At 41.3% G+C, this 26,396-nt stretch overlaps 1 protein-coding gene across 1 annotated transcript; it reads right to left on the reverse strand.

The window, feature by feature from the left end:
* Nucleotides 1-4,148: 4,148 nt before the first annotated feature.
* LOC149300902 (ubiquitin-conjugating enzyme E2 G1-like) lies at nt 4,149-21,132 on the reverse strand. The gene is made up of 6 exons (XM_089484471.1): nt 20,983-21,132; nt 14,602-14,671; nt 7,269-7,371; nt 5,513-5,610; nt 5,130-5,308; nt 4,149-4,235 (listed from the first exon to the last, which is right to left on the reverse strand). The coding sequence occupies exons 1-6, from the start codon at nt 21,130-21,132 to the stop codon at nt 4,149-4,151; spliced, it is 687 nt and encodes a 228-aa protein (XP_089340597.1).
* Between the last annotated feature and the right edge of the window lie 5,264 nt (nt 21,133-26,396).

Here is a 26,396-nt window from a genome sequence, read left to right on the forward strand (position 1 = left end):
ATACTTTTGATCAGCTCCCCCCCTGCTCAGTTGGCTGGTTACTGGGGATCTTGCATCCGTTCCATTTACACCATGGAAGCCGTGCTGCCTCAGCCCAGCTTCCATAGACTAAATTAGAAGGTAAAACACAGAGCTTCAGGATATAATGTACTATCCCAACATGACCTTTTAATGGCGGGGCAGACGCCGACTTAGCAGGGGATGGATGGGGGCACGCCCCTGGGTCGGTAAATACATCTCCGGTTACCTGGCGCGTTTTGTCTCGCCTTTACTTGCTGTTCCACGTACAGACTGAAGGGTGTCTGGAGGAACAAGGCCTTTAATCAGTAGTTAGAGAACTTGTCCCATTTTGGTAATGTTTTGTGGTAGAGCTGGCTAGTGCACATTGAGCAGGTGTTTCAGGTTTATTACTGGGCCACTTGCCTGTACTGCTTGCACCACGGGCTTAAAATTGTCAACCTTATCCTGAGACTTCCACAAAAAACATCACAACGGGCTATATCCTTGCATTGGCATCAAATATGGACGTGATCAATAAAAGCCCTTAAACCAAAAGGTGGAGGCCACTAATGAGTTGTCTCGTATGGAAGAGCTTTGGGCTTGCCCACATGTATTGAATTCCTCTGAACCTGTTCCTGCACCAACATTAAGAATCATTTTGAAAGTTATACTCTTTCGTTTCTTGGGTACTCTTAGTCAATACGTGATCATACACCTGGACTGCTAAACGGCACCTAGCCCTCGCCCAATTCAGGATCCCGTTTTGTATGCCTCTTCCAAGTAATGCACACATCCCCATTCATTCATTTCTAGTATACTCGCACACACAACTCGTTTCTTTTAACCGGACGCATCTCTTAGCCGACCACAGCATTCCAACATTTTGCGGAGTTTAACCTTGGCACCTTTGAGGATCTTTCTTGGCTAACTCATGGAAATGTTTAACGAAGGTCACGTTCTGGATGCTAATTGACAGTAGGATTCACTAAAGCGGCACAACGCACAAACTCCAGCTGGCCTGCTCAATTTTCTTTGGTACGCAGCAGGTACATGTTTTGTGACATGGTACCTTTAATGATGGGTGCAATAAAAATTCCAGTCGTGAGAAATTGACTTTACTTCAAAGAACCCTTTAGCACCTTAAGACTTCTGTTACAAACATGTAAAACTAACCTTTACTTTAGTTGGAAAATTACATCTCTAGGAAAATTGTTTCACTAATAATGCATTAGCGCATGATCTTAAACACGCTCTAACATACACATCTTTTGGTTTTCTTCAAATAAGCCCAACACACTCATACAAGCTTCATCGTAGATGACAGAAATGTACATTTTGTGTAATGACCTGTGTTTCACTTCTCTGCTAGCGCACAGACCAGACAAGGAACATCTTTTGTAAAGCAATCGGTAGCCAGCTGGCTGCCGTGAAGACTCCTACCCAGCTGGAAGCTAGGCACGCATTCTCACTGTGAGTAAGGCTCGGAAATCTATTGTTTGGCCACTAACCAACTGTCAGGCTCCGCACACTGATTAGTAGAAAAGGTCATAATAAAAAAAAAAAAAAAAAAAAAAAAAAAAAAAAAAATCACTGGTAATTTGAAGGGTGCTGCACAGGATGAAAATTGGGAAGGGGGAATATTGTACATACAAAGTGACCTAACAAAGCAAACAATAGTTATTTTTAATTACTATCAGGAGGGGGCATCATTAGCATTCTCTGGAGAGGGGTGTTAAATGCAAGGATCGCACAAGACGGGATTTTTTTTATTTTTTAAATCATTTCTTTGAGACATCTGCTGCAAAAGATGGTACATTAACCCTTGCCAAAATGCATTGCATGGATTAATGAGGAATGTCTTCTGCTAGGTTATTATATAGTTGAGTGATATTATATACACACCATATAGATTAAATATCAGGGGTTTTTTTTGGCCGATTCTCAACGCATTTTGTTATAAATCATGCATATGTACATATAAAAGATTTTAATCATATTTAATTTACTTCAGGACTGGAATGTTATTTAGAATAAGATTAAAAAAAAAACAAAAAAAAAAAAACTGAAAAAGTTATGTCTCCTGCAAAGATATGAAGCAATTATACTCTTGAAGGGTGAGGGCTCACCTCTAGCTTTAATATGAGCGCCCTCAACAAAAAGGATTATACTGTACACCCTCTTCAGTGATTCAGAACACAAGGTTTTTTGTTTTTTAATTTACTATAAAACCTGCATATTAAGCCTACATTTAGTGCACTGATTTGTGGCAAAGCAGCAAAATAATGGTCTTTCCATACTGTTAATAAAACAAGACAACAGGCATATTGGAAAAAAATTATATTTTGGAAGAACGCACTACAGAAGGTGACAGAATTCCAAAATCAAATTACATGAAAATATACATCGCAATTTTCTCTTTGTACATTAAGTGAGGAAAAACTGCAATAGGACGATAAAAAGGTCAAAAGGATAATCGGGCATTGATGAGATGACCAGGATTGTGGTAAACTAAGATGGATAAAAAGGGAGACACAAAAAAAAAAAACAAAAAAAAAAAAAAAAGAAAATGCAACATGGTCAACCCTGAATAGACTTTGATAAACCAATACCTATGCATGCTTTCCTTTTTCATTACCAGGCATCTATGGAAAAGAAGCAGACAGGAAAGTCGCCAATGCTTACAGGTCAGTTCATTAAAAGCAGAAGTTTTGGGGGCTCCTGGTAGAAAGATGTCTCGCTTCCACCTTTAGGAGTTCACTTTTGCAGATAACCTGATGGGACGTTTAAATATTTTTCTACTATATTACGTCGGGGTTTTCTGTAAAGTAACAATAAGGCACTTCAGGAGTTTAATTACCAGCGTTTTTTTTCCCTTAGGGGTTGTTTGTGGGTGATCACTTAAAAAGGTAACCAAATTCCTGCAGTGACCAAAGCTGAAAAAAAGTTCAGAAACACCAGTTTTACAGGGTTCTTTTGAGAAGTCACTGGACATACTGTATATTGTTTTGTGTGTACAAACTCCTCAAATGTATAATCTCTTAAAATCTGCTGCATTGAACTGTTAAAAGTTGGGGGGGGGGGGGGTTAATGGTAATATCCATCAACTTCACAAAGTGGCCTTTTTCTGCATAGAGAGGACAGTAGGCTTCGTAAGGCCAGAAGGAAGATACATTTTTGAAAGGCTTTAATGGGCTCTAGCTACCTACAGGGGACTGAGAATACCGTAAACCTAATAGATCCCAACCTCACATGCTTTTATTTTTTGTTTAAACAAACTAATAATCAATTCACAGCTGCAGAGATCAGACCGAACAAAAGGACCGGGAAAATCCAACATATGCGTTTCTTCCTTTTCTTCATATTGTCGTGTTCCTTTTTTAAGCATTCCCACCAGACTTCACATAATTCTTACCCTAACATCAAGATAGCATTATTTGGTACAATGTGTATTTATGGATGTACATGAACAGTATATATATTATCCGGATCATGTTGTGCTATGTACAGGTCTGTACAATTCTTCCTGAAGTTTAAAGCAGTTCATTCGATTTTGAAATGCGAAATATCACCTTTAAAGTTGGCACTTGTTAGGCTCTTGTCAGCATTGATAACTGGCATGTTTTATTGCAACCCAGTGCCAGCCAGTGTCCGCCAACTTATTACAACAAAAAGTCCAGCAAAAAGGTGGGTAGAGTGCAGGAAAAAACAGTGCCTTGTTTCTCAAATGGAGACCTGGAGAGAAAGAAAAACAAAAAAAAACAGCTGAAAGTTATAATGGACGTAGAGGTACAAGAAGTTTGCTTGTTTTCTTTATGCTTTCAAATCTGGGGGCAAAAAAACAGCCCACAAAAACTATGGCGTTCTGCGATACTTAGCAAGATGAGAGATGTCAGAGGTGGTTTTGGTTTAACTGTGGATGGAGGGACACACGTCTGGTGAGTGAGCCCTTTTATTAGAAAAATACAACGAATCCATTAAGATATGGCTAGGAAAATACCTTCATTAGAACCTGCGTTGGCAATTTATTAAAAAGCTTTATACATTGTACGGGTATAAGGCAGGGGAAAAGCCCTGAAAGTGAAAGGCTTAGGAATAAATAAAACGTAGTTACCCTGAAATCATGAAGCTACTAGCTGCCGATTAAAATGTCACTCAAAAGCAGTCTCTTGGCTTTTTCTTACACAGCGAGCAACTTTTCTTTTAAATTCACCATTGCGATCTTCTCTCCATTCTTTCTGTATATGGGGGGAGGGGGGGAGGAAAAAAAGGTTAATTGAAGTAACCGATATACACAGGTAATTTAAACAGGGAAGTGCTACACACAGTCAAATGAATTGATTTATGCCTTTGACCATAGCTTGCCTTGGTGTTGAACTGACCATAACTGGCCAAGAGTTTACTGTCCCTGGCAGCCCTGCTAAAGAATAATGCATTTTAAAGTACTGCGAGTAATTTAATACGCATTCTTAAGAGAAAAAAAAACAACAAATACACACGACTTACCTGAAGTATCACGTGCAGGTTGATGTGTTTGATCAAACACATCCCATGCAGAGAAAACAGCACTGGATGGGCAAGTGGCGCAAAATGCATATGGGAGGCATTCTGTAGAATCCCCTCCATGCATCTTCAAGAAGAAAACCATAGAAATTGAAGGATATCTCAGCTGCCACATGCATTAGAGTGCACGGAACAGTGGAAGTGTCCCTTTAACCAGAGCCACAGTTTCATTTAAGAGCACATTTCAGTTTATTTGGCTACAACCTATCAGCACCTGTGTGTGTTACACAGCAATTAGACATTAAAGTTTAAAACATTCCTATGGTCGCATTAAACACATTAAAACTTTGGGTTTTCTTGTTTAATGTATACATGAACAGCTGAACATTTAACCATCATACCAAATAACTTGAAAAGCAGTCATCCGAGGATTATAAGAGTAGGGTTATCTTGGGATCCCCAGGTGTTCCGGTCACTACTGACATGGAGACAGAAGTAGCTCAACTATTGGTAGTTGAAGACTTCATAAAACTTACAAGCCAGATTCACAGCAGTTATTCAAACCGATTACTGAAGTCTAACATTTGGAGGATACATATTTCCCAGTCATAAGCATAGAGAGGACATACCGCTGCATCCACATTGGCTGGAGAGTCCCCGTTGGGGTCTGCTAGCATAGATATGACACTGATCATTATGGTTTCCACCGTGTGAATCGGAAGCCAGCGTTCCTCAGGTTTCTCGTAGCCGTATTTGTCCTCACCAGGCTCATGAAGAATGGAAATACATACATCTCCATTCTTATCGACTAGAACAAAAAACAAACATCAGTGCTTGTGTTAAGAGGCATTCTGAAAGAAACACAATGTATGTAAGATAGATGAGTAAAGAAAGAGGAAAAAACCCTCCAGAATGTTAATATTCTGCAATTAAATGTCAACATTCTATTTTATGTAAAAGCCAAATAATAATTTGAGTAAAAATAAACGTGTTCTAGGTTAATAGTAATTACCATTTGGATGCCATATCTCTGTTATAAACTTCATCTTCGGCGGCCTGAGAGGGTAATCTCTTGGAAACGTAAGGTGAGCCTTGAAAACACCACCCTCGCTATAGGGCAAAAAAATAAAACAAAATCCCAACCATGAATATAAAGCTACACAGGTTTTGTGTTTGTTTTATTGAGAAATACAGAATTTGAATTATTGAATTACTATGGGAGAAGAGAAGAGTGGCACCAGGTAAAGTTGTTAATGATGTGCAGGGAAATCATAATTTACACACTTTGAAGTAGGGCTGCAACGAACGATTATTTTAATAATAGATTAGTTGGCCGATTATTTTTTCGATTAATCGGATAAAAAAAAATGCAATTTTTTTTTAAATTTAAAATAATGTAATAAAAACGTACAATTTACACTTTCATCTCTTTATTGCAATGGCCTCTCTCTATTCACCTTCTTATTTTACTGACATAATAAAAGCTACAAGACCCCAAACACAGTGTTTCTCAAACTAGGTTTTAATACAAAGTTATTAGTAAATAATAATTCATATGTTAACTATTTTTCATATTTAATAAAAACTATGAGAAAAAAGCCTTGTTTATATTTTCTCTCATTTACCAAACTGCCCCCAGTTATGCACATCTGACCCCCAGCTTGCCACTCTGCCCCATATATGCCTTACACCTCCTATATGCCAGAGATTCCACTGTGCCCCCTGATGTGCCTTATACTCCTTATATGCCAGTGATATGCAACTGAGCCCCCTGATATACCTTTTACCCCCAGATATGCCTAATATCAATATGCCTTATACCCCCTATATGCCTTATAACTTCCAATATGCCACTCGCCCCCATTTATGCCTTATACCTCCCTATATGCCACTGTGCACCCTGATATGCCACTCCGCCCCCCATAAATGCCTTGCACCACCCTGAAATTCATTATACTCCCTGATTAACTACTCTGCCTTCCCCAGATATGCCACTCTGAAATTCATTATACCCCCCATACACCACTCTACCTCCCCCTATACACCACTAACTCCCCCAGATATGCCATTCTGCCTCCCTGAAATTCATTACACCCCATACACCACTCTGCTACCCTGAAATTCAATATACCCCCCATACACCACTATAACTCACCCATACACCACTCTGCCTCCCCCCCCTCCCATACTCCACTCTGCACGATGTGCACAGACAGCCTCCGTTACTGCCCTTCACTTACGCTGAGGCTTCTATGAAGCTGCAGTGAAAGTGCCTGTCAGCAACGGAGGTTCACAAAATACCAGGGAGGCGGGAGGAGTCAGAGGGGTGTATGGGAGGGGGGGAGGAGTCAGAGCAGTATATGGGAGGGGGGAGGAGTCAGAGGGGTGTATGGGAGGGGGGAGGAGTCAGAGGGGTGTATGGGAGGGGGAGAGAGACGGAAGTGAGACCGGCCGACAGTGAGGGGAATCCAGGTCCCCTGCAGAGTTGCGGGGGATCTGGATTTTAGTGTTATAATCCGATCTCTGTTTGAGGTCGGATTATAGAAGAGGAGTTTTTCAGATTTTCAACGATTTTAATTATCGATTATCATCGATTTTATCGATTAGTTGTTTCAGCCCTACTTTGAAGTTTTGCCTAAAAAATGAAGTGGGAAAGAGGCAACATGTTTCTGTCCATTTTTGTTCTCTAAACCAGAGATATTATAAAATGTTTAAGCAGACATTCCTGGTTTCCCAACAACCACTTCATCATTCTTACACATACTTACTATAATGTATCAGGCGGGCCAATTATTAGAACTTCCCATCGATATAGATCATTGTCGTCTATGAGTCCTGCTGAAAACCCTTCCACTGGATTCTTATTTAATTCTATTAAAAAAAAAAACCATTAAAAACATCGTTACTATACATTTCCTGTGTAATATGTCCATTTATGAAAGATTACGGTTCTTGTGTTTTTTTTAAATACTGAAGCTCCTGCAGCGTCCTCATGCTACGCAGAGCTTTTAACCCCTTTTGCTCTCCACGGTCACATAGTTGAATGGACTGGTGGCAGGAGAGTTCATTACTAAAGCAAGCCCAATGAGTGGGCATCAAACCAAAAATAAGCAAGCATTGCCGAAAAGATGAGTACAACGTAGATTTTTGGTATTTTTTACCTGTAAAATCTTTTAGAAGAGACACATCAACCCAAAAGATTATAAACAAAACATGTACATTACATTAATTTATAACGCGTCGGCAGATTTAAGGAGATGTAAGGAGTCATACTCCTAAATTGGAGGGCCACTCGGATTAAAACGCAGTGCAGTTGAAGCCAGTTGCAATAAGCGACACCATATATGAATGGCTCACTGTGGTAGAATTTTCAGGGTACATTACGAGCACGTCGCTTGGCAGGAGGCGATACGGTATATTTGTATATCTTTAAATAAAACTACAAATCTGCTCTGTAGATAGTAGCTGCTGAGCAATGTTAATGAACAACTCGATAATATTGAAGTATCTACACAAGGTATAGGTTGTCCATATGGCTTGAATTCTTAGTCCGCCAGTGCCGTACGAAAGCCGCCGGAATCAATGCGATCCTCTGATCCCGCATAGACTGCGGCGTTTTACCCTGTCTGCTATTGAAAAGCCTCTTGTGCTTTGATACACAAGCAGCACCTGTGTCAATGGTACACTACTCCGTCCTGAGAGACGTAAAAAGGACGTTAAAGCAAGTATGATACAGATGAGGTCCCTTTGAATGCACATAGAGCCCCCTTGCACTTGACCCTCTCTTCATCTCTAGCGATTTGCAATGAAGGAAACTTACTTAGAAGCCTTGCACTAAAGGGGCTTTTTTTCGCTTTTGTTTCTGTATAGAAAATCATGCAAACATAATGACAGCAGACAAGATCCATTCTGCCCATTTTTCCTGAACCGGTCCTTGGTCTGGTGTCGGATTCAGGATCCTTTATGCAGATCTCATGCATGTTCAGTTGCCTTGTTGTATTAGCTTCTGCTGGGGGCTGTTGAAATTACATTTACACAGATGTACATACACCATACAAAGTACAGAAATCTTCTGTGACGGAGCGCACACAGTTCAGTTTATATACCATTTCTGTTCCCAACGGGTGCACATTAACAGAGGGCTGCAATTGTTTTACAACGTGTAGGGATTCTAAACGCGTAAATGAGCAACTCCGCAACAGTCCACTGCTACGTCTTAGCGTCAAGCCTCCCCTAGTGCATACAGGACATATTGCAGGCATTCAGCTCAGTATACCCTGCGGACAATATATTTTAGACACGGTATAATGCGCACGACCCAACACTACGGATGTCAGCGGCCCACCTAAAACCACAGAAGTCTGCCAATGGTTTGAGAATATGTTTTCATATGTCGTGCACCAGCACAATGTAATAATCCTCACCGTAAGGCACTTCCGTACGCATACTAAAAAAAAAACCAAAAAAAAAACAAAAAAAAAAAAAACAAACTTTAATATCTCTCTCCCTCCCTAGTAAACAGGTAGAAGAGGACAAAAGAAAAAAAAAAAAAAAAAAAAAAAGCTTTCTGCCAAGGGCATCTAGAAAAACTTATAAACCAAGCACCAAACTTTTATTACAGACACACACTACAGACAGGAGCTCGTCACCGATTTTCATGGCGCGGCAGCCTGGTTACGTTACGGGCTCCTGCTGCCGCTCCAAATTGCTGCGTGCACAGCTGGGGGGGCTCATCGGATTGACCGGTAACCCAATCCGGAATACATACATCCTGCGCAGAAGCCAGCGACAGGTGCATTACATACTGCAGCATTCCAAAAACTCGGTGTGAAATAAAGACCGCTTGTTAAGACATAACTTTCCGCTTATATTCAAAGAGCGTATCGGATAACCCACGGTTTCTAATTCCAGCACTGCTGCATGGTAGAAAACACCGAGTCAAGCGCACGCGAGCGACGGAGATCTACGATGACAGTGTAAGCGCACATGACAGTTTAGATAGAAGATCCAGCTCCACAAATAAGGGTTAAAAAAAGTGTAAGCGCACACCTACGAGACAAGGCGCGCTACGGGAAAGCTGTTCTGATTTACTTTGGCACTGGAAGCTTTAACGTACAGAAAAATTGTAAACGCTGCTGGTAAAATATAGCCCACCGCAGGGCAGCAGATTGTGGAATTACTAGGCAACTGCTTCAAATTAGGATATTTAACACACATTCTGGCCTAGCGGACAGATTGTTGCTCGGGGGGCCGCGGCTAGGGCAGCGCCCTATGGTAATACCGTATGTGCTCGATTATAAGACCCTGATTATAAGATGACCCCCAGAAAATCTGAATATTAATTTATGAAAAAAAGAAAAAGCCTTAATATAAGACGACCCTACAGGAAAAAAGTTTTACCAGTAAATGTTAATTCCTGTAAACTACGTGAACTTTGTTTTTAATAAAAAATATTTTGATTTCCTTTTTATTCTTCAACCTGCCCCCCCAAGGCATGCCACTCTGCCCCAGAAATGCCTTATACCCCCTATATGCCACTGTGCCCCATGATATGCCTTTTGACCCCCCCTATGTGCCACTCTGCCTCCAGAATTGCCTTATACCACTATATGCCACTCTGGCATTTAGGGGGTTAAAAAAGGCATATTATGGGGCAAGTGGCAAATAGGGAGGTATAAGGCATTTCAGGAGGCAGAGTGGCATTAAGGGGGTTAAACGGCATTTCACAGAGCACTCTGCCTCCAGAAATGCCTTATGCACCCCATTTAACACTCCCCCGCCCCCCCCCCCCAAACTTACCGGAGCTTCTGAGTCCCCGGTGCGTAGTCCGGGCAGCGTGTAGAGCTCTACGCGATTTGCGTACACAAATTCCGCTGCATCAGGGAGGAGGTGCGGTTAGCAGCCGGGGTTGTCTGCGTCCATCGCGCAGACCTTCCCCGGCTGTCAGAGATCACGGGGAAGGTCTGCGCAATGGACGCAGACAACCCCCCGCTGCTAACCGTAGAGCTCTACACCCTGCCCGGACTACACACCGGGGACTCAGAAGTAACGGTAAGTTGGGGGGGGCATTGGACAGGAGGATCCAGGTCCCCTGCATCGCTGCAGGGAATCTGGATCTTAGTCTCATAGTCAGACCTAGTTGAGGTCCGATTATAAAGACGACCCTGATTATAAGACGAGGGGTATTTTTCAGAGCATTTGCTCTGGGGAAAACCTCGTCTTATAATCGAGCAAATACGGTAACTTTTTGGAAAAAAAGCATTTAAACAGTAGAACTGCCGCTCATCTCTGTAGTAATGAAATACAAATAAATGACCAGATTTCTCATACTGATTACCGCATCTCAAGTTGTTTGAAGTGCTGCTGGTGACGGGTGTCGATATTGTAAGAAAACGGAACCTACATTTTTTCATCCGAGAGTCTCAGTTTTAACAGATATCCCCTACTTGTCGACACATGCAGCATTTCGGTGCTTATAACAGTTCGGATTTATTAAACATGACTAAGCAGAAAACCCTCTGGCTAAATTCAGAAGCTATGAGAAGGAGCTAAACGTTCCATCCTTGCTTGCACCGTCACCGGCCAACCATCTGACCTCATGGAAATACAACACGGACCTCAAGCAAGCCTGAAAATCAGGAAAGGGCTGTGGTTTCACTCCGCTGCACTATTTTAAGCCATCTCCAAAACCTTTTGAAGAGCGTGTTTCTTAAAGATGATAAAGTTATATGCTTAACGTGAAAAACGCTTCATAAGGACCTTCATGTGGAAGGGCTGGATATAGTTGGCTCTTCAAATCCAAAAATCAAGATTAATGAGACTGCGCTGAAAAGTAGGAGAAGAATAAAAGCCCCCAATTAGAATCATAAAGTGCAGGATAGGTCAGCCCTTTATAAAACCCATTAGGTTAGGGTAATGGAGTAACAGTTAAATTAATGCTGAATATATACGTGTGATATATAAAATCATATCACACACAACGAGAACCATTTGTTCCATCTAGCCTTCTTCATCGTTTTAGACCAGCTCTACAGCGAAGTATGGTGGAAGCATTATATTGTGGGAATGGGTCAGTCTATTAAAAATATTGGGAGGAAACTCAACTTTTAGCAGGTCAATGATCCAAAAGCAAAAAACAAAAATATTTGGAGTGCCTAAAGAACAAAAAGGTAAATGTCCTCATATCTTGGTCGACCCAACCTGGAGCAAATGTGCCAGGAAGACAGCTGTGCCAACTATTGGGGGAGGGGTGAATACTTATACAGGTATCATTCAGTTTATTTCTCTTAATTCAATTTTACTGAAGTAACAATTTAGATTGGTTTAACACAGAGAAATATAGCTTTTTTTCATAGGACTTTTTGTTGGTTTCCTTGTTCAGTGGAAACTTGCCTGGCACTTCAGATTTAATAAAGTCTTATGGGATTATATGATGATTTTCCTTTAAAAGCACAAGGGACAGCAACTTCCAAGCGTTGATGGTCCTCGGCTGAGCTAGTGTCACATTTACATTTACAAAGTTTGAAGAAACAGGTCCTTTGAAACATACTGCTTAATAAATACAGTACACAGCTGACCCAAATGCACACACACATTTATATATATATATATATATATATATATATATATATAATAGAATTTCTTGTTTTAATAAATGGGTTTATTTTGGATAAAAAAATATTTTCCAGTTGCTATGGGCAGCACAAAAAACCCAAACACACCATGAATGTCGATTAAATACCCACTACTAAATGCAGCAGGGGTGCATCCATAGCAAGAGGCAATTTAACAGAAATTTTATGTTATTATCATAAACATTCCAAGACAAAATCTTAAAAAGGTAGTGGTGTCCTAATTTTCTGGAATCAGAGATGCAAATTACAGGCTGTAGCAGCTAATGGTTTGATGAGCATTTAAAACTTCACTGCGAATCATGAAAGACAAATCGTGCTGGACTTCTCCTAGAAGAGGGGCCAGTAAGACCTGCATGGTTAATACGGGGGGAATCTTTTAGCCATTTTAGCTCTACATCATGGAAGGCTTGCTCAGTCCTCGTAATACATGTTGAGTTTGGAAAGTTTAAGTGTTCATCCCTAGACATGTAGCTCACAGTCACCACACAGCTGCCTCTTGATGCCAGTCAGGTACCGGCACATCATTACCAGCATGCAGGGAACCACAGAAGACTGTCAGACGTTGCATGGCGCTGGTGCGTACAAAAGAAACGTGGATTCTGTTTTCTTTAGCGTTTCATGGAAGAATTATATTTGGCAAGAGGAATGGACAGATACTCAACTTGGAATTAGGGAACCGAAGGGGAGTTAAACTTTTAGTTCAGCAGAACCCCTGTTTAATCAAAATATGCATAAAGTTAGACTGATCTTGCATGCAAAAGATACAAAGACAATAAAAAATATCTAGCTGCATAATAGTAATCCTCTAACATGACAGAGACTGGTTAATTTTCTATATATTGAGTCTAATTTAGCAACAACCAGATTAGTTTTGCCTTGTTTCATGATCAGTGTTCCTAAATGGTCTGTTTGCCTCCTAACAAACTAGATTAAGTCAGATGATCTGAGAGAAGGCAAGGTAGAGGTTTACCCAGGGCCGGCCCTACCATGGAGCAGAGTGGGACAATTGCTCCAGGCGGCACTTTTGAAGTCCAGGCCACCCCAAGCCCCCTTTTTTATTTATTTATTTTTTTACAGAAAAAAGGTGAGGAGGGCCCTACTCAAAGGAGCTTACAATCTAGAGCGAGTTAGGGTGCATTACACAAGAGGTAAAAGTACCGTTGTTATGGATGGACCAATGTAAGTATTGCAGGAGAGGGACTAGGAAAGGTGAGCTAAAGGAATATGGGAGGAAGTGTGTTAGTGTGCAAGGTTGTAGGTGTATTTAAAGTGGGTCTTGTTGGGAGATATATAAATGTATTAATGTATGTCAGCATCTGGGGTTAGGGTGCATAATGGGGAACCAATTCCTTATCCATATAAGTCGAAAGTAAAGCATTACTAAATTGTACCTCAAATATTTTCCATAGAGAGTGTTAGAACAAGAGGTCAATCTAAAACTAAACATAAAACCGATGAAACTAACATTTGTATTGCAGCCCCCTTACAAATACGGAACAACGTGGTCATGTGATATTTGGTCAACATTATGTAAAGCAGAGGGTCACTCTGCGTAAACACATTCCATCGATTACTACAACAGCTCGCAGAGAAAACGTTTGTGAAAAAAAATGGCAGACACGGAAGGGAAAAAGCGCTTATTTTAGACATTTTACAGATCACACAGACACACATTATATATATATATATATATATATATATATATATATATATATATATTATATATACACACAGATATATACACAATATATTCCTGTATAGAGGTGTAAGGACTAGAATCAGAATAATAGAAGCTGCAGACACTTTTCTGCATTTCACATCATAAATGACAAAGGAGTGAGCCATAAAAACTGATTCTGGCGTATCTCTGAAACATCTCTGAGAATAAACAGCCCGAGGTATTGATAACGTATGCCCAGCGATTCTTTTGTGTGTAAAAGCAATCCCTTGTCAAACTAGTACTCCAGTTACCAAGGCCTGCAGCTTGCCGACATCACAGGGTCACATAGTGAAGCTAGTTAGTCACAAACACAGTCCTTGCCTGCGTACACAAGCACACGCTTACAGTGCGCTTCCGCATCGCAGCAACATTCAGAACTGAAGCCTTTTGCTGGTGCTGGAGATCGGCTAAACGAAAAGGCCTCTCACGTACACACGAGAGGGAATGTTTCACACACTTGTAGACGTCCAACATCCCTATCTGAGACCTCAAATGAGCAGCTGCAGCCCAAGGCAGAGACGACAGCGCGTGTATTTTGACAGCCACATGATCGGGAAAATAAAATGCATTTCAAACCGGCCCGGTTAATCTGCTCTCAGTAGAAACAGCTAAGAAATTTAAAAGAGTATTTTTTGTTCTCTCTTTTTTACATTTAGCCCTGTGGCAGGGTTAGGATCCCGGTCACCTGCAGCACTGCAGGGGACCTGGATCCTCCTCTCCGGCAGCCGTCTGCGCGATGCAGACAACCTTCGCTGCTGCCGGCACTTCCGATGCGGGCTTCTATGACAAAGCCTCGGCATGACATGACCTTCCTGTGCTAAAAAAAAAAACAAAATTAGCCAATACAAACTTGCACGAATATAAAGTTATGCCAGTACATCGTCTAAATGCATTAAACTGGTTCTACAAAGCACACTTCATAATAATAATGGTTCTCTTGGATGGAGCCAAGTGGTCCTTGCTTTTGTTTGGTGGCTTCCAATGACTGCAAAAAGGCCTCTTACAAAACACACTTGCTGTCAGAGGGCACAAAAAACAAAAAAAAAAAACACAAAAAAACGTAAGGTCCATTTAGCTCCTAGTAAACCAAACCATTTAGGTGGCTAGTGGCACACACAATAAGGCCTTTTTCCTCCCTAAAATAATCATGTGTTTCACACAGTCATCCACCCGCATTCCCACCCCTTTACTGAAGGAGCCCTGGGACTATTCAGCATACAGCAGGCAGATTATACATACTCTCCACATTGCACCGACAGAAGCCAGCTCTGTTGAAGGCTTGCATTCTCCATTTGAAGTCTAAGGGGTGGATGCGTCTGACGTAGGATATTCCCAGTTACCCAACATCTCAAACACATAACCTTTAATACATGGCTGCTTCATTAGGACCAGGCCTAAAAAGGCAGCTGGGCATATTACAGTATATTTAATGTGATATTTAAATCCTCAAAATCTTCACATGCATACAAGCACTTTACTGATGTAAAACTCATCTGTGTGCAAGTATTCTTATTAGCAGCATACCCGCTCTCTCTCTAACTCCTTTACTGAGGGTATTAAGTACCCAAAAACCCAGGTCTTATTTTGCAGTATTTCCTTAACCATGATTCTCTTTTTTAATCTGTCCTGCATCCACACAATATAGATATTTTTCCTTCAATGGCCGCTTTCTTTGGATACCATTTTTGGATGTGTAGTCCAATAGATTTAGTATGAATATTACATTAAAATAAGAATATTGGGTCCAGCTATGGAGGTTGGGAGCCTTCCGTTTTAATTTTTCCTGTTTGCCTCATTTCTTTATCTCCTGACGCAAATTATGCTGTTTTTCATTATCATTCAGCGATGTTCTACTATTTATTTGTGTCTGATGTGATATTGATGTCTTTACTCACCTTCCATCTACGGACTGTATTGATTTGTAATGCTGATTGTAGTTGTATTGCACATTACTACTATTATTTCAAGTAACACTTTCCCGATTAATAAAGAAATTAAGAAAAAAAAAAAAGAATATTGGGAGGGGGATTAGTTCAGTTGACCAAACTACATTAAGGTAAGTGTCCTGATTTTGAAAATACATTTTTTATGGGCCACAAATTCGAACACGTCTGTTAAAACTTCAAGTTTGAAAAGGTATTTTGCGAGGCATGTATGCGAGCCATAGGCCCTCATTTGGGAAGGTTGAGCAGCCTACCAGCTCAGAATCCACCCCATCACCACCATAGCACAGAATATATTTTATAGAGAGCAGACAGCCCAGGCCGTTTCGCTAGGAGAATCTGGCATCCATTTGGTCGCCAATCTCTGGTAATTTTTGTGGCTTTTTTCCCCCACCAACCTTTTCATGTTTCTCAGGATGGTTTGCAAAGATTACATGAAAATGTAGACATCCATTAGTTATTGTATCATTTTGGAAATCTACAGGGCACACCACATCTTACACTCATTTCACTACACAACACGCAAAATAGGGTAGTGTAAATACACAAGTAAGCCAGCCTTTTGTGCAGACCACAACAGCTTTTTTATCATTTGCTTTTTTTTTTTGGGGGGGGGGGGGTGCTAGATGGGGCATGCCTGACTGCAGGGACAATAGGGATCAGACGGTTTCTCCAGTGTGCCATTCTATTCATCTGTCCTTGCCCTACCTGGCTACACCACTTACGGATTTAAAGTGTTTTCAGGGGACATGCACCTATATTTTAGAAGCTATAAGGCCTTTCAATCAGCTCTGCATTGCTATCGGCTGCTAAAGTAAGAGATTAAGCGCACACGATTTCAATCAGAAACCAAATATGTGACTTTTCAAAGTTCTTCTGTACTGCAGCAAGAAAACAGGACATCACAAACAATGCCTCAAAACAGGAAGAGGAAGGGTACTGGAAAGACAATTATAAGGAGGGTATTACAGCTCATAACCACGTGGGTTTCTGAGCTACAGTAAATGGTACAGCTACAGAAATGAATATGCCTACAAAAAAAATAAACTATTTGGCCCTTGAGGTTGGTGGCCTGCACTAATTGCTACCAGAATTTGTAAATTGTAAGTTCCAATAACATGAAATTAATGGAGAATATCCCCAGTCTGGTGGTTTATTTTAAGTGTAAAATGCAGTGAAAGATTCTTTAAGCTTTCCAGTGCCAATCACATGCGATACATGGCTGGCAAAGCTGGTTCAAACTGTCACCCATATATATCTTATACAGACTGTACAGGCAAAACACACACTAAGGAGGGGGGTGTAGCAAATCTGGACATGGATGGTGGTGGAGTCTATATTGTGTGTACAGTGCTGCAGAACACAATTGCGCTTCATAAATAACCACTTAATGTTTTCTTAGGGCAGATTCTAGCATTAATGTTATCTGGAAAGCTGTCCAGATCCCATCAGGAAGTCAGACACCAAGAGCATCCAAGCAGGGTATCTTCAGGGAATGTCACAAACCCTGTCCTGGATGACAAAATCCCCAAGGGAGCAAGTGTTGGGTCACACAGAGGATGAGGCACCTAGCATCTCCAGAGTTGATGTCAGAAATATGCTCAGGTTTTTATTGTAGGCTGCGTAACACCACTAGCTGTAAAACCATCAAGTACCAGGATGTACATTCATCTTCCTGCCCGGGGAAACGGCTAGACCTCCACCAACGGCTCACAAGCTACAAACCATAGATATTTTTTGCTGTCTTGTGCGGTAATTTTCAAAAATCTAGGTTTCCAAAATACAGATGAACTTGCTAAAGACAAAAAAAAAACACTATTACACATTTATAAAGTAAAAAAAAACCAAAAAAAAAAAACCAAACATGAACTGCCGCCAATAAATGTTGCGGCCTATATTTACATTTTAAATTTTAAGATATATTTAGTTATTTTTACATTTCACTGGTCACATTTTTAATATGCTTTTAGCAAACTCAAAGTTTAAGGTCATATACTTGGTCCCATCACACCAGTGCAGAATAAGTTACAAATAATGTATTTCCATAACCAAAGTAAGAGAAGCTCTATTTGGCTGATCTACCTGCTACTAAATAGATGACTGCAAATTGTGCTGCGCTGGATTATGGAACAATCTAGCAGCAGAGCAAGTAAAAAGAATTCCTACCCCGTTACTACTGGGGCCAACAAAGAGCTTAACAACTGACTGCGAGAGACATGCAGAAAACAGGATCAGTATAGACAGGCAGTTTAAAGCCAAATTCAGCGAGGATTTACGTCCACACTCACATCGACCTTAAAACGAATAAATTAAACTTTTCACAACAAAAGGATACCCACAAGACTCGCGTTACAAGTCATATTTAGCTCATAAGACTCATGGGGAACACGGATGTGTTTATATAAAAAAACAAAACAAAAAAAAAAAAAAAAAGCACCAAATATTTTTTTTGCAAACAAGCAGAAGAGATTTCGAGCGAGTCCTGTGATCCCACAGAACACAAATATTGGCAACCGATCCCAGTTTGCAGCCTTAAAGCCAACACACTAATGTTTACAGTAGCCAAGTAGCACTTAAATGAATTGCTTTTGATGGAAGTCCGTAGAGTGGATTTAGGAGAATCCCCTCTATGCTTTTGCCTGCCCACCTAGCCGTATATAATGCAGGATTTGCGTTTAGACAAACATTTACGGCGCTGGCTTGCGCAAGACTTCCAGGGAGTCCAAGGAGACCCCCAGCGTGAACGTGCACAAAGTGCGTCCAGCAATTTCTATGAGCCCCTTCTTGCTAATTGCTGGCTGCTCCAAGTAACCAATATTGCCACACCACGCTGGGGCATTTTCATCAAGTAAGGTAAGGAAAGTAATGCATAGTTGGTTAATATACATTCTTGGGGCCTACACATGTATGTTTCCAACCATGCGCAATATTACTGGCCCACAATGCTTTAAAAGCCCTTGAATTTCCAAATGCATTTATTGATGCCTTGTCAGCTGAGGAATGCACATTATATACGCTTCAAAAGGCACTCTGGCAGATGGGTAATCTTACTTCCATCGTGCATAAGGCTGCCCGAAAAAGACATGTTTGTTAAATGACCCTGATGTACCGGAGACTGCAGAGTCAATGTCACGTATCAGCTTCGCCACTGTTTGTCCCGCTTCGCATTCAGCGATTGTAGTCAATATTTGACAACCGTGGCAGATTTGCTAGATTCGAGTTTCAAAGTATTGCTGTATCTTTCACCCTCAACAAACCCGTCATATAACAGCATCTAAGAGACAGCATTGTAAAAAGCTACAGTGTGGCTCAAACCCTCACGGGATTCCCACTCATATAAAAATTAAAGTCACACTGTGATTACAAATATTTGCCGGAAAAAAACAAGCGGAAACCAACGCTCACAGAGGAACACAAGTGCAACTGCTAGATTAGTATAAGAGTAAAAGGAATGTGTCAAGCCCAGAAGTGTTTACACACACGTGTGTGTATCATACTGTACCGCCATCTGTTTCTTCACACCGGTAAGCCCAAGGTCTGACTTCCTTGTAAGGTGTAAGTAACAGCGACTCCAGCATGACCGTCCTATCCACTAAGCAACAGGTTACAAAACCCAGACACCGCTCACAAGAGAATTACACCTTGAATAAGCACCGCTTCATTTCTCAAGCAACGACGGCGCGCACACATGTAAGCAAAAAAAACAAAAACCTAGACACACAAAAAAATATATATTCACTCTGCAGATTCCGTAGCAATGTTACAAAGGGACAGCGGAAAATAATTATTTGAAATGTATAAAATTAACGCGCATCGAAGCACGCCAGTACGAGACATAAGCCCTGCTCTTGCAAGCTCCCAATCTATTGGGTGTAAATGCAAATCGAGCGGACTAGAATTAGCTAGAAAGAAAAGGGTTATTTTCCAAAAGGCTATGACCATTCCTAAATTAAGCAAAATATTGTTTGATATTCCTTCCATTAGCTCACATTCCCTGTCCTCTACCGAAGCTGTCCAGGTGAGCAAATATACACTTTTATTTTGTGTACACTATTTCCTAACCCCAGAAGCAGCGTAAAATACAGATGATACTATTTTAACAGCCAGCTGCCAGGTCAGTCAGCTTTGCCCTGAAAGGGTTAACGCACAAGCTTGCAACACACATCCAGCGAGCACTGAAGTAAACGCGTTGTGTGCTTTCCGAGGGCTTGTGAAAGCTGGATTGTATGCAGCCTCCCTCTTTTCCATCCCCCAGAGACTCTCCGGCTGCAGCTCGCTGCTGACAAGCTGCTGGTTCCTGTCTCTTTAAAGCTGGCAGCACATGGAGCTGCATTGTGAGGCCCCTGTGTGAGGGGTCAGTGCGCATGCGCACAACACCGGCCTGGGCTGTGTGGTCACTGGCAGCCTGAGCCCTGGGCAACACCAGGCAGGGGCTGAGACAAGCTGACACACAAAGGGGAGGGGTGGCAACAACAACAAGGGAAGGAAAATAGCCCTTTTTTATTTAGTGTAACAGTTGGACAGCCACAAACATTACACTCCGTCCCGGTTATTTTTCTGCTATCTGCCATGAAAGAGGAGTGGGTCTCAGGGCAGTGAGTGGTAACACAACGCCCTGACAGCCCCCCATACTTCCATGCCAACCATGTGAACACTTCCAACTGCATGCCCCCCGCCTCTATTAGGGCAGCTTAGAGACACAAAACAAAGACAAATAGGCAGGATTACCCCTGCCCCCTCCCTGTATAGGGGGAGGGTAACTAAGGGTTGAAAGGGGAATTCTCCACAGAGAATATGACATTATGAATTAAGGGGTGTAAAGACTGACCTCCCTCTCGAATACAAGCAGCCGTGCCATTAGAACGAATGCACAGCTACAGAACTTAGCTGTCACCTTACTACAAATGAAAGTGTCATCCGCTCGCCCAATGCCATTCCCGCTTACATTGCCGTACACACTGGCCCCATTGCAGTATTGCCTCACTCCTAGTCCTTCACACAAGATTCCCCTCCTCCCCGCCACCCCTACATGTAACACAACCCCCGGCTCTTCCCCTTTAAGATATCACAGCCATCTGCTCCTCTTCTGGATTTAAAACCCCTGAGTCTGGGGTATTAAGGGCAGCCGTATTTCAAAAAGGCGGTAGAAGGAAGCGTCAAAAGCCTGCCTTTTGTTACCCCCTACGTGATATCCACGAGTAATCAGCAAGCAGGCTGGGTGATACTTGCGCAACATTGTCCTGCAGTCCCCTTCATCTGATCCCCTTGTTACCCCGAGGGGTATATTACCTGCGAGCTGCCTCCGCAGCAGGAGCGCTGACTGCGGCTCCGTCATACTGTCCTGATAGCAGAAATGCCCCTATAAGTGACCCCGGCACTAAACTATATTAGAGAAACAGAGCCCTCGTAGCTCTCTCGCCCGGGCCGTCACCGCTCTCTCTCCGGCTCCTCTCTTTTAGTATATCACTCTGCACTCGATAGGACGGCGCATGCGCAGATATAACCAACTCCCCTCCCCTCCCCTCCCCTCCCATGAAAGAGCATCACACACTCTGCGTGACATCGCGTGGAGAGAGCAATCGGCCATCTTAAGAGGGTCAAGCTCCTAAATGCCTCATAGGCCGTCTGGTGTCTTTGGAACACAATTTTTTGTAAACTACAAGTCAGCCTTACTATACTACATGGGCTTCTTAGGAATGAAACGACTCTGAGACTATTAAAATATTAACGCATAAATACTAATCTTGAAGCTTCTGTTTCAGGGACTCAACAGTGATGAGAACCCAATGGGTCTAATAAAGTTCCTTATGGAAACTGTTACCATGATAAATATTCTGAAATAACTTTCCCTTTTTAAGCAGGAATTTCAACTTTGATATAAGTGCCTTTTACAGGATAAGCTCACGCGCCATTAATAAATGCCAGGGAGTTAAAATTACTAAACAACTCAACAATGTTCGACACGGATCAAAACCCAGAGCTGGTCTTCATGTCTAATTGCAATTGTTCCCTAATTAATTGTAAATGTAAAAAATAATATATTTGAAGAGAAATGTAACAAGATGAAGGTTATCATTAAGTAATTTACATAGAAAATAATGGAATAACCCTGTGGATTGGTGTACAGGTGCAACAATCAACCTGTAACTTACCTTAATGGAGAAAACTAAATGTAAACAGCATTGTCAATTAAATCGAGATGCTATGAGTTTTGTGAAAGAAACCCAATATGAAACAATTCTGGTGAAAGTGCTGTGGTGATTACCATAGTTTGCCCCGGAATTGACCTTTTTACAAGGTATCTGACTCCATGACTTTGGTGACAGCGGAACTCTAGCCTCTCTGACAAGCTTCTAATGGCATAGAGAAAAATGCTTAACGGTAGGATTGCAACATCAGCCATTTTTATCTGGGACACATCTCATGTTCAAATCTTGGTAACTACCAGGTTGGTGACTACCAGCTCCAGTGCTACTCTGTAGTATGTGGGAGAGGCACTTAATAGGTGATTGCCAGCAAAAAATGGATATGACATCCTTACGCCAAAGGTTAAACAAGCAGGGACATTGAACCCAGTATGGTATGCTTGGTATTTTATATATATATATATATATATATTTATACATATATATACAATCACTGGCCACTTTATTAGGTACACCCTTTTGCCTTCAGAACTGCCTTCATTCTTTGTGGCATACTTTCTACAAGGTGCTGGAAGATTACGCAGTTGCTGCAGATTTGTTGGCTGCACATCCATGATGCAAATCTCCTGTCCCACTACATCCCAAAGGTGCTCTATTGGATTGAGATCTGGTGACTGTGGAGGCCATTGGAGCTTTGTGATATGGTGCATTATACTGCTGGAAGTATGGGTACACTGTGGTCATAAAGGGATGGACATGGTCAGCAAAAATACAAAGTTAGGCACATTTAAAAGCTTTAAACAATGCTCAATTGGTGCTAAGGGGTCCAAAGTGTGCCAAGAAAATGTCCCCCACACCATTATACCACAACCATCAGCCTGAACCGTTGATACAAGGCAGGATGGATCCATGCTTTCTTGCTGTTTACACCAAAGTCTGACCCTGCCATCTGAATGTCGTAACTGGAACCAAAACTCATCACACCAGGCAATGTTCTTCCACTCTTCTATTGTCCGATTTTGGTGAGCCTGTGTGAATTGTAGCCTCAGTTTCCTGTTCTTAGCCAACAAGAGTGGCACCCGGGGTGGTCTTCCACTGCTGTAGTTCATCTGCTTCAAGGTTCGACGTGTTGCGCGTTCAGAAATGGTATTCTGCATATGTTGGATGAAACAAGTGGTTATTTGAGTTACTGTTGTCTTTCTGTCATCTCAAACCATTCTGCCCATTCTCCTCTGGCCTGTGACATCAACAAGACATTTTCGTCTACACACTGGATATTTTCTCTTTTTCAGACCATTCTCTGCAAACCATAGAGATGGTTGTGCGTGAAAATCCCACTAGGTCAGCAGTTTCCGAAATACTCAGACCAGCCTGTCTGGCACCAACAACCATGCCACGTTCAAAGTCACTTAAATCCCCATTCTGATGCTCAGTTTGAACTTCAGCAAGTTGTCTTGACCATGTTTACATGCCTAAATGCATTCAGTTGCTGCCATGTGATTGACTGATTAGCTGTTTGTGTTAACAATCAATTAAACAGGTGTACCTAATAAAGTGGCCCGTCAGAGTATATATATATATATATATATATATATATATATATATATATATATATACTACCCCTTTAAAAATGAAAGAAATAAAGAAAGTACGCCCTCTTTGAATTCTATGATTTTACATATTAGGACATAATAACAATCAGTAGGTCTAAAAGTTTGGTAAATACAACCTCAGATGAACAACAACACATGACATATTATACCATATCATGATTTATTCAACAAAAATAAAGCCAAAATGGAGAATCCATGTGTGATAAACTAAGTACACCCTTACTGCTTCCATAGGAATTAAGATGATAGGTAGCTGACTGGTGCTGCTAATCAAATGCCCTTGATTAATTGACCATCAGCATATGTGACCACCTCTATAAAAGCCAAAGTGTTAGCAGTTTGCTGGTCTAAAGCATTCAAGTGTGCGTTAACACAATGCCAAGGAGGAAAGACATGAGCAATAATATTAGCAAACAATTTCCAGTCTGTCATTCTACAGTTAGAAAGATTATTCAAAAGTGATAAACATTGAAGACAGTTGCCAGTCTTCCCTGGAGTGGACATCCCAGCAAATTCACCCTGACACCAGGCCGTACAAAGTCACAAGATATGATCAGTTAAACTCAAGCAAGTTGCATAGCTCTCTGCCGTATGGAAAAGGCAAGGAGTATGTAGATAGTTTGGAGGTGACCATAAGCAACTACACAGATGTGAGGTATAGACTACACAGATGTGAGGTATAGTTATAGTTAGTATAAAATGGCAGACTTAGGAAATTACGTTTGTTTTGATTTCTTTTCCCTAGTGGAACATGATGGGGTATATGTCAGCGATTGTCACCACAAAATGAATGAATATTAAAGGTTAACTCCACTCAGGTATAGAATCCACTGATGCCACTGCATCGGAGACTTTCTAGTAAGAAGCATGTCCCACAATCCCTCACAGTGTCTCTCCATAATTATTTTACTATGCTTTAGAATGCAACGTCAGTGCTGGAACATTTCCTTACAGTGTAGTAGAGATTTCTGAGACATCACCTCCAATTTCACAGACTTCATGTACTGATAAAAAAAAAGGTAAGATGTGTAAACTCTATGGGAGGAAGCATTTATTATGGACTATGCTTACAGGCGTGATTTTTGAGGAAGGTCATAAAGGTTGCAAAGATGTCTTCTTGGAGCGACAGCTCGCAGGTGAGCCTTTTTTTTTTGGCCTTGACATCTTTAGATGCCATGCAGGAGAAATTATATTATTTAAAATATGTACTAAGAAAGTTGGCAGAATGTTGCATTGAAAGTTTCAGTAAGACTAAAACAAAAAGGAAACCACTGTGGTCCTCCACAATTGTTTCACAAATATTCAATGAGAAGAACTACCGTATAAGCAGACTCACAATGAATACGATGACAGTGAATAAAAAAGGTAAAAAGTCATGTTAGCTGTAGAAAGAAAAAATTTGGTAAAGATGATACTTAGCTGACTGAAGTATAATAGATTGCAAGCTTTTAAGACTATCTATGTCTCTTCTTTAGGAATATTATACATTTGAAGCAGAAATTGATCATAAATTTACACAGTAACATACAGAAATTCACAGCAACATACAAAGATTGTGAATCAAGATAATACTAACATAGCAATGTACGAGGGAAATGCAAATGACTTCTTTAGACTTTTAGTCTTAGTGTTAGTGTGAAAGGCAATATTTGGCACAAGCAGTCTCTTTTGGTGTAATAGATTGTCCCACACTACGGATCTGTATAAGACTGATTGTGTGACATACGTTCTTAAACCTGAATTAAAGGTGTGACATTTTAGCATGCGTTTATACTGACATACACTCCTTTTTCTCTGTGTCTGGAAATTCCTTATTAATATAGTGACCCTTGGTGGTGAATTGACGCTGAGACTCCAGTAGCTCAAGCTGAGGCCCCAGAAACGGATCTCTGTACCCAAATGGGTATATCTGCTAAATCCAGCTTCCTCCACTACTCCGACCACTGACTCTCGCTTATTATCGGCCACGCTACTGCCTTCCCTCAAGAAACATCAGCTGGGACTACATGCTTGAGGGTAAAATCATGAACTGAGCTTAATAGCGAATGCGTATTTAAAACTATATCAGTGAATAATTTACATACAATAGTAACAGCCAAACACACATAGTACCCAATCAGGCCTCCTTTGCACAGGTCTCAGTGTTTGCACTCAGCACACCTCAGCCCAGTAGGGGGTCGCTATTGTAGTCTGTGGTGAAGATGGTAAACACAAGCGGTTCCCTGGCTGAAACCAGCTAGATATGGCAAAAACTGGCCATAGAGGTCTCTGTCCTGAAAGTCCTGACCTGATGGAGAGTAACACACCACACATAATACCCCCTCCCAAAATGGAGGTACCCCAACATGCCACTCTTTACAAGGGGAAGAAGCATCCCAAACGAACCCCCTGTACCCACCTCTCCAAAAACAGAACCCCTTCCAAAGCCAGGGCCCATAGTCTCTAGGGAAGAGACGGCTCTCAGGAGCCCAGGGCACAGAGGCTTCTGTGACAACCCCATCGCAGTCACTCAAATATTATTTTGCTACATTTTATTTCAGGACGTATTACCTATTGTAAAAATGTATGGTTGTATACTTTTAGTAGCATATACCCATATCACACTTTCTTTGTCTGGATCACTGTATAAACATAGGAATAATGCTGTACCACAATCTGTGCCTGGATCACTATAGAAAGTTAGGAGCCATGTTGTACCACTGTTGTTGTCTGTATGACTTTATAATGATAGGGGCTATATTGTACCTTCGTTAGTGTCTGGATCACTATATTATGATAGGAGGTGTGCTGTGGGGAGTAACTGTACCAAGTAATAGTGAGCACATGTACAGGTAGGCTCT

This window comes from Sceloporus occidentalis, unplaced genomic scaffold (genome assembly GCF_023333645.1).
Source record: "Sceloporus occidentalis isolate IW3139 unplaced genomic scaffold, rSceOcc1.0.p SCAF_22, whole genome shotgun sequence".
In the NCBI taxonomy this organism is placed as follows: Eukaryota; Metazoa; Chordata; class Lepidosauria; order Squamata; family Phrynosomatidae; genus Sceloporus; species Sceloporus occidentalis.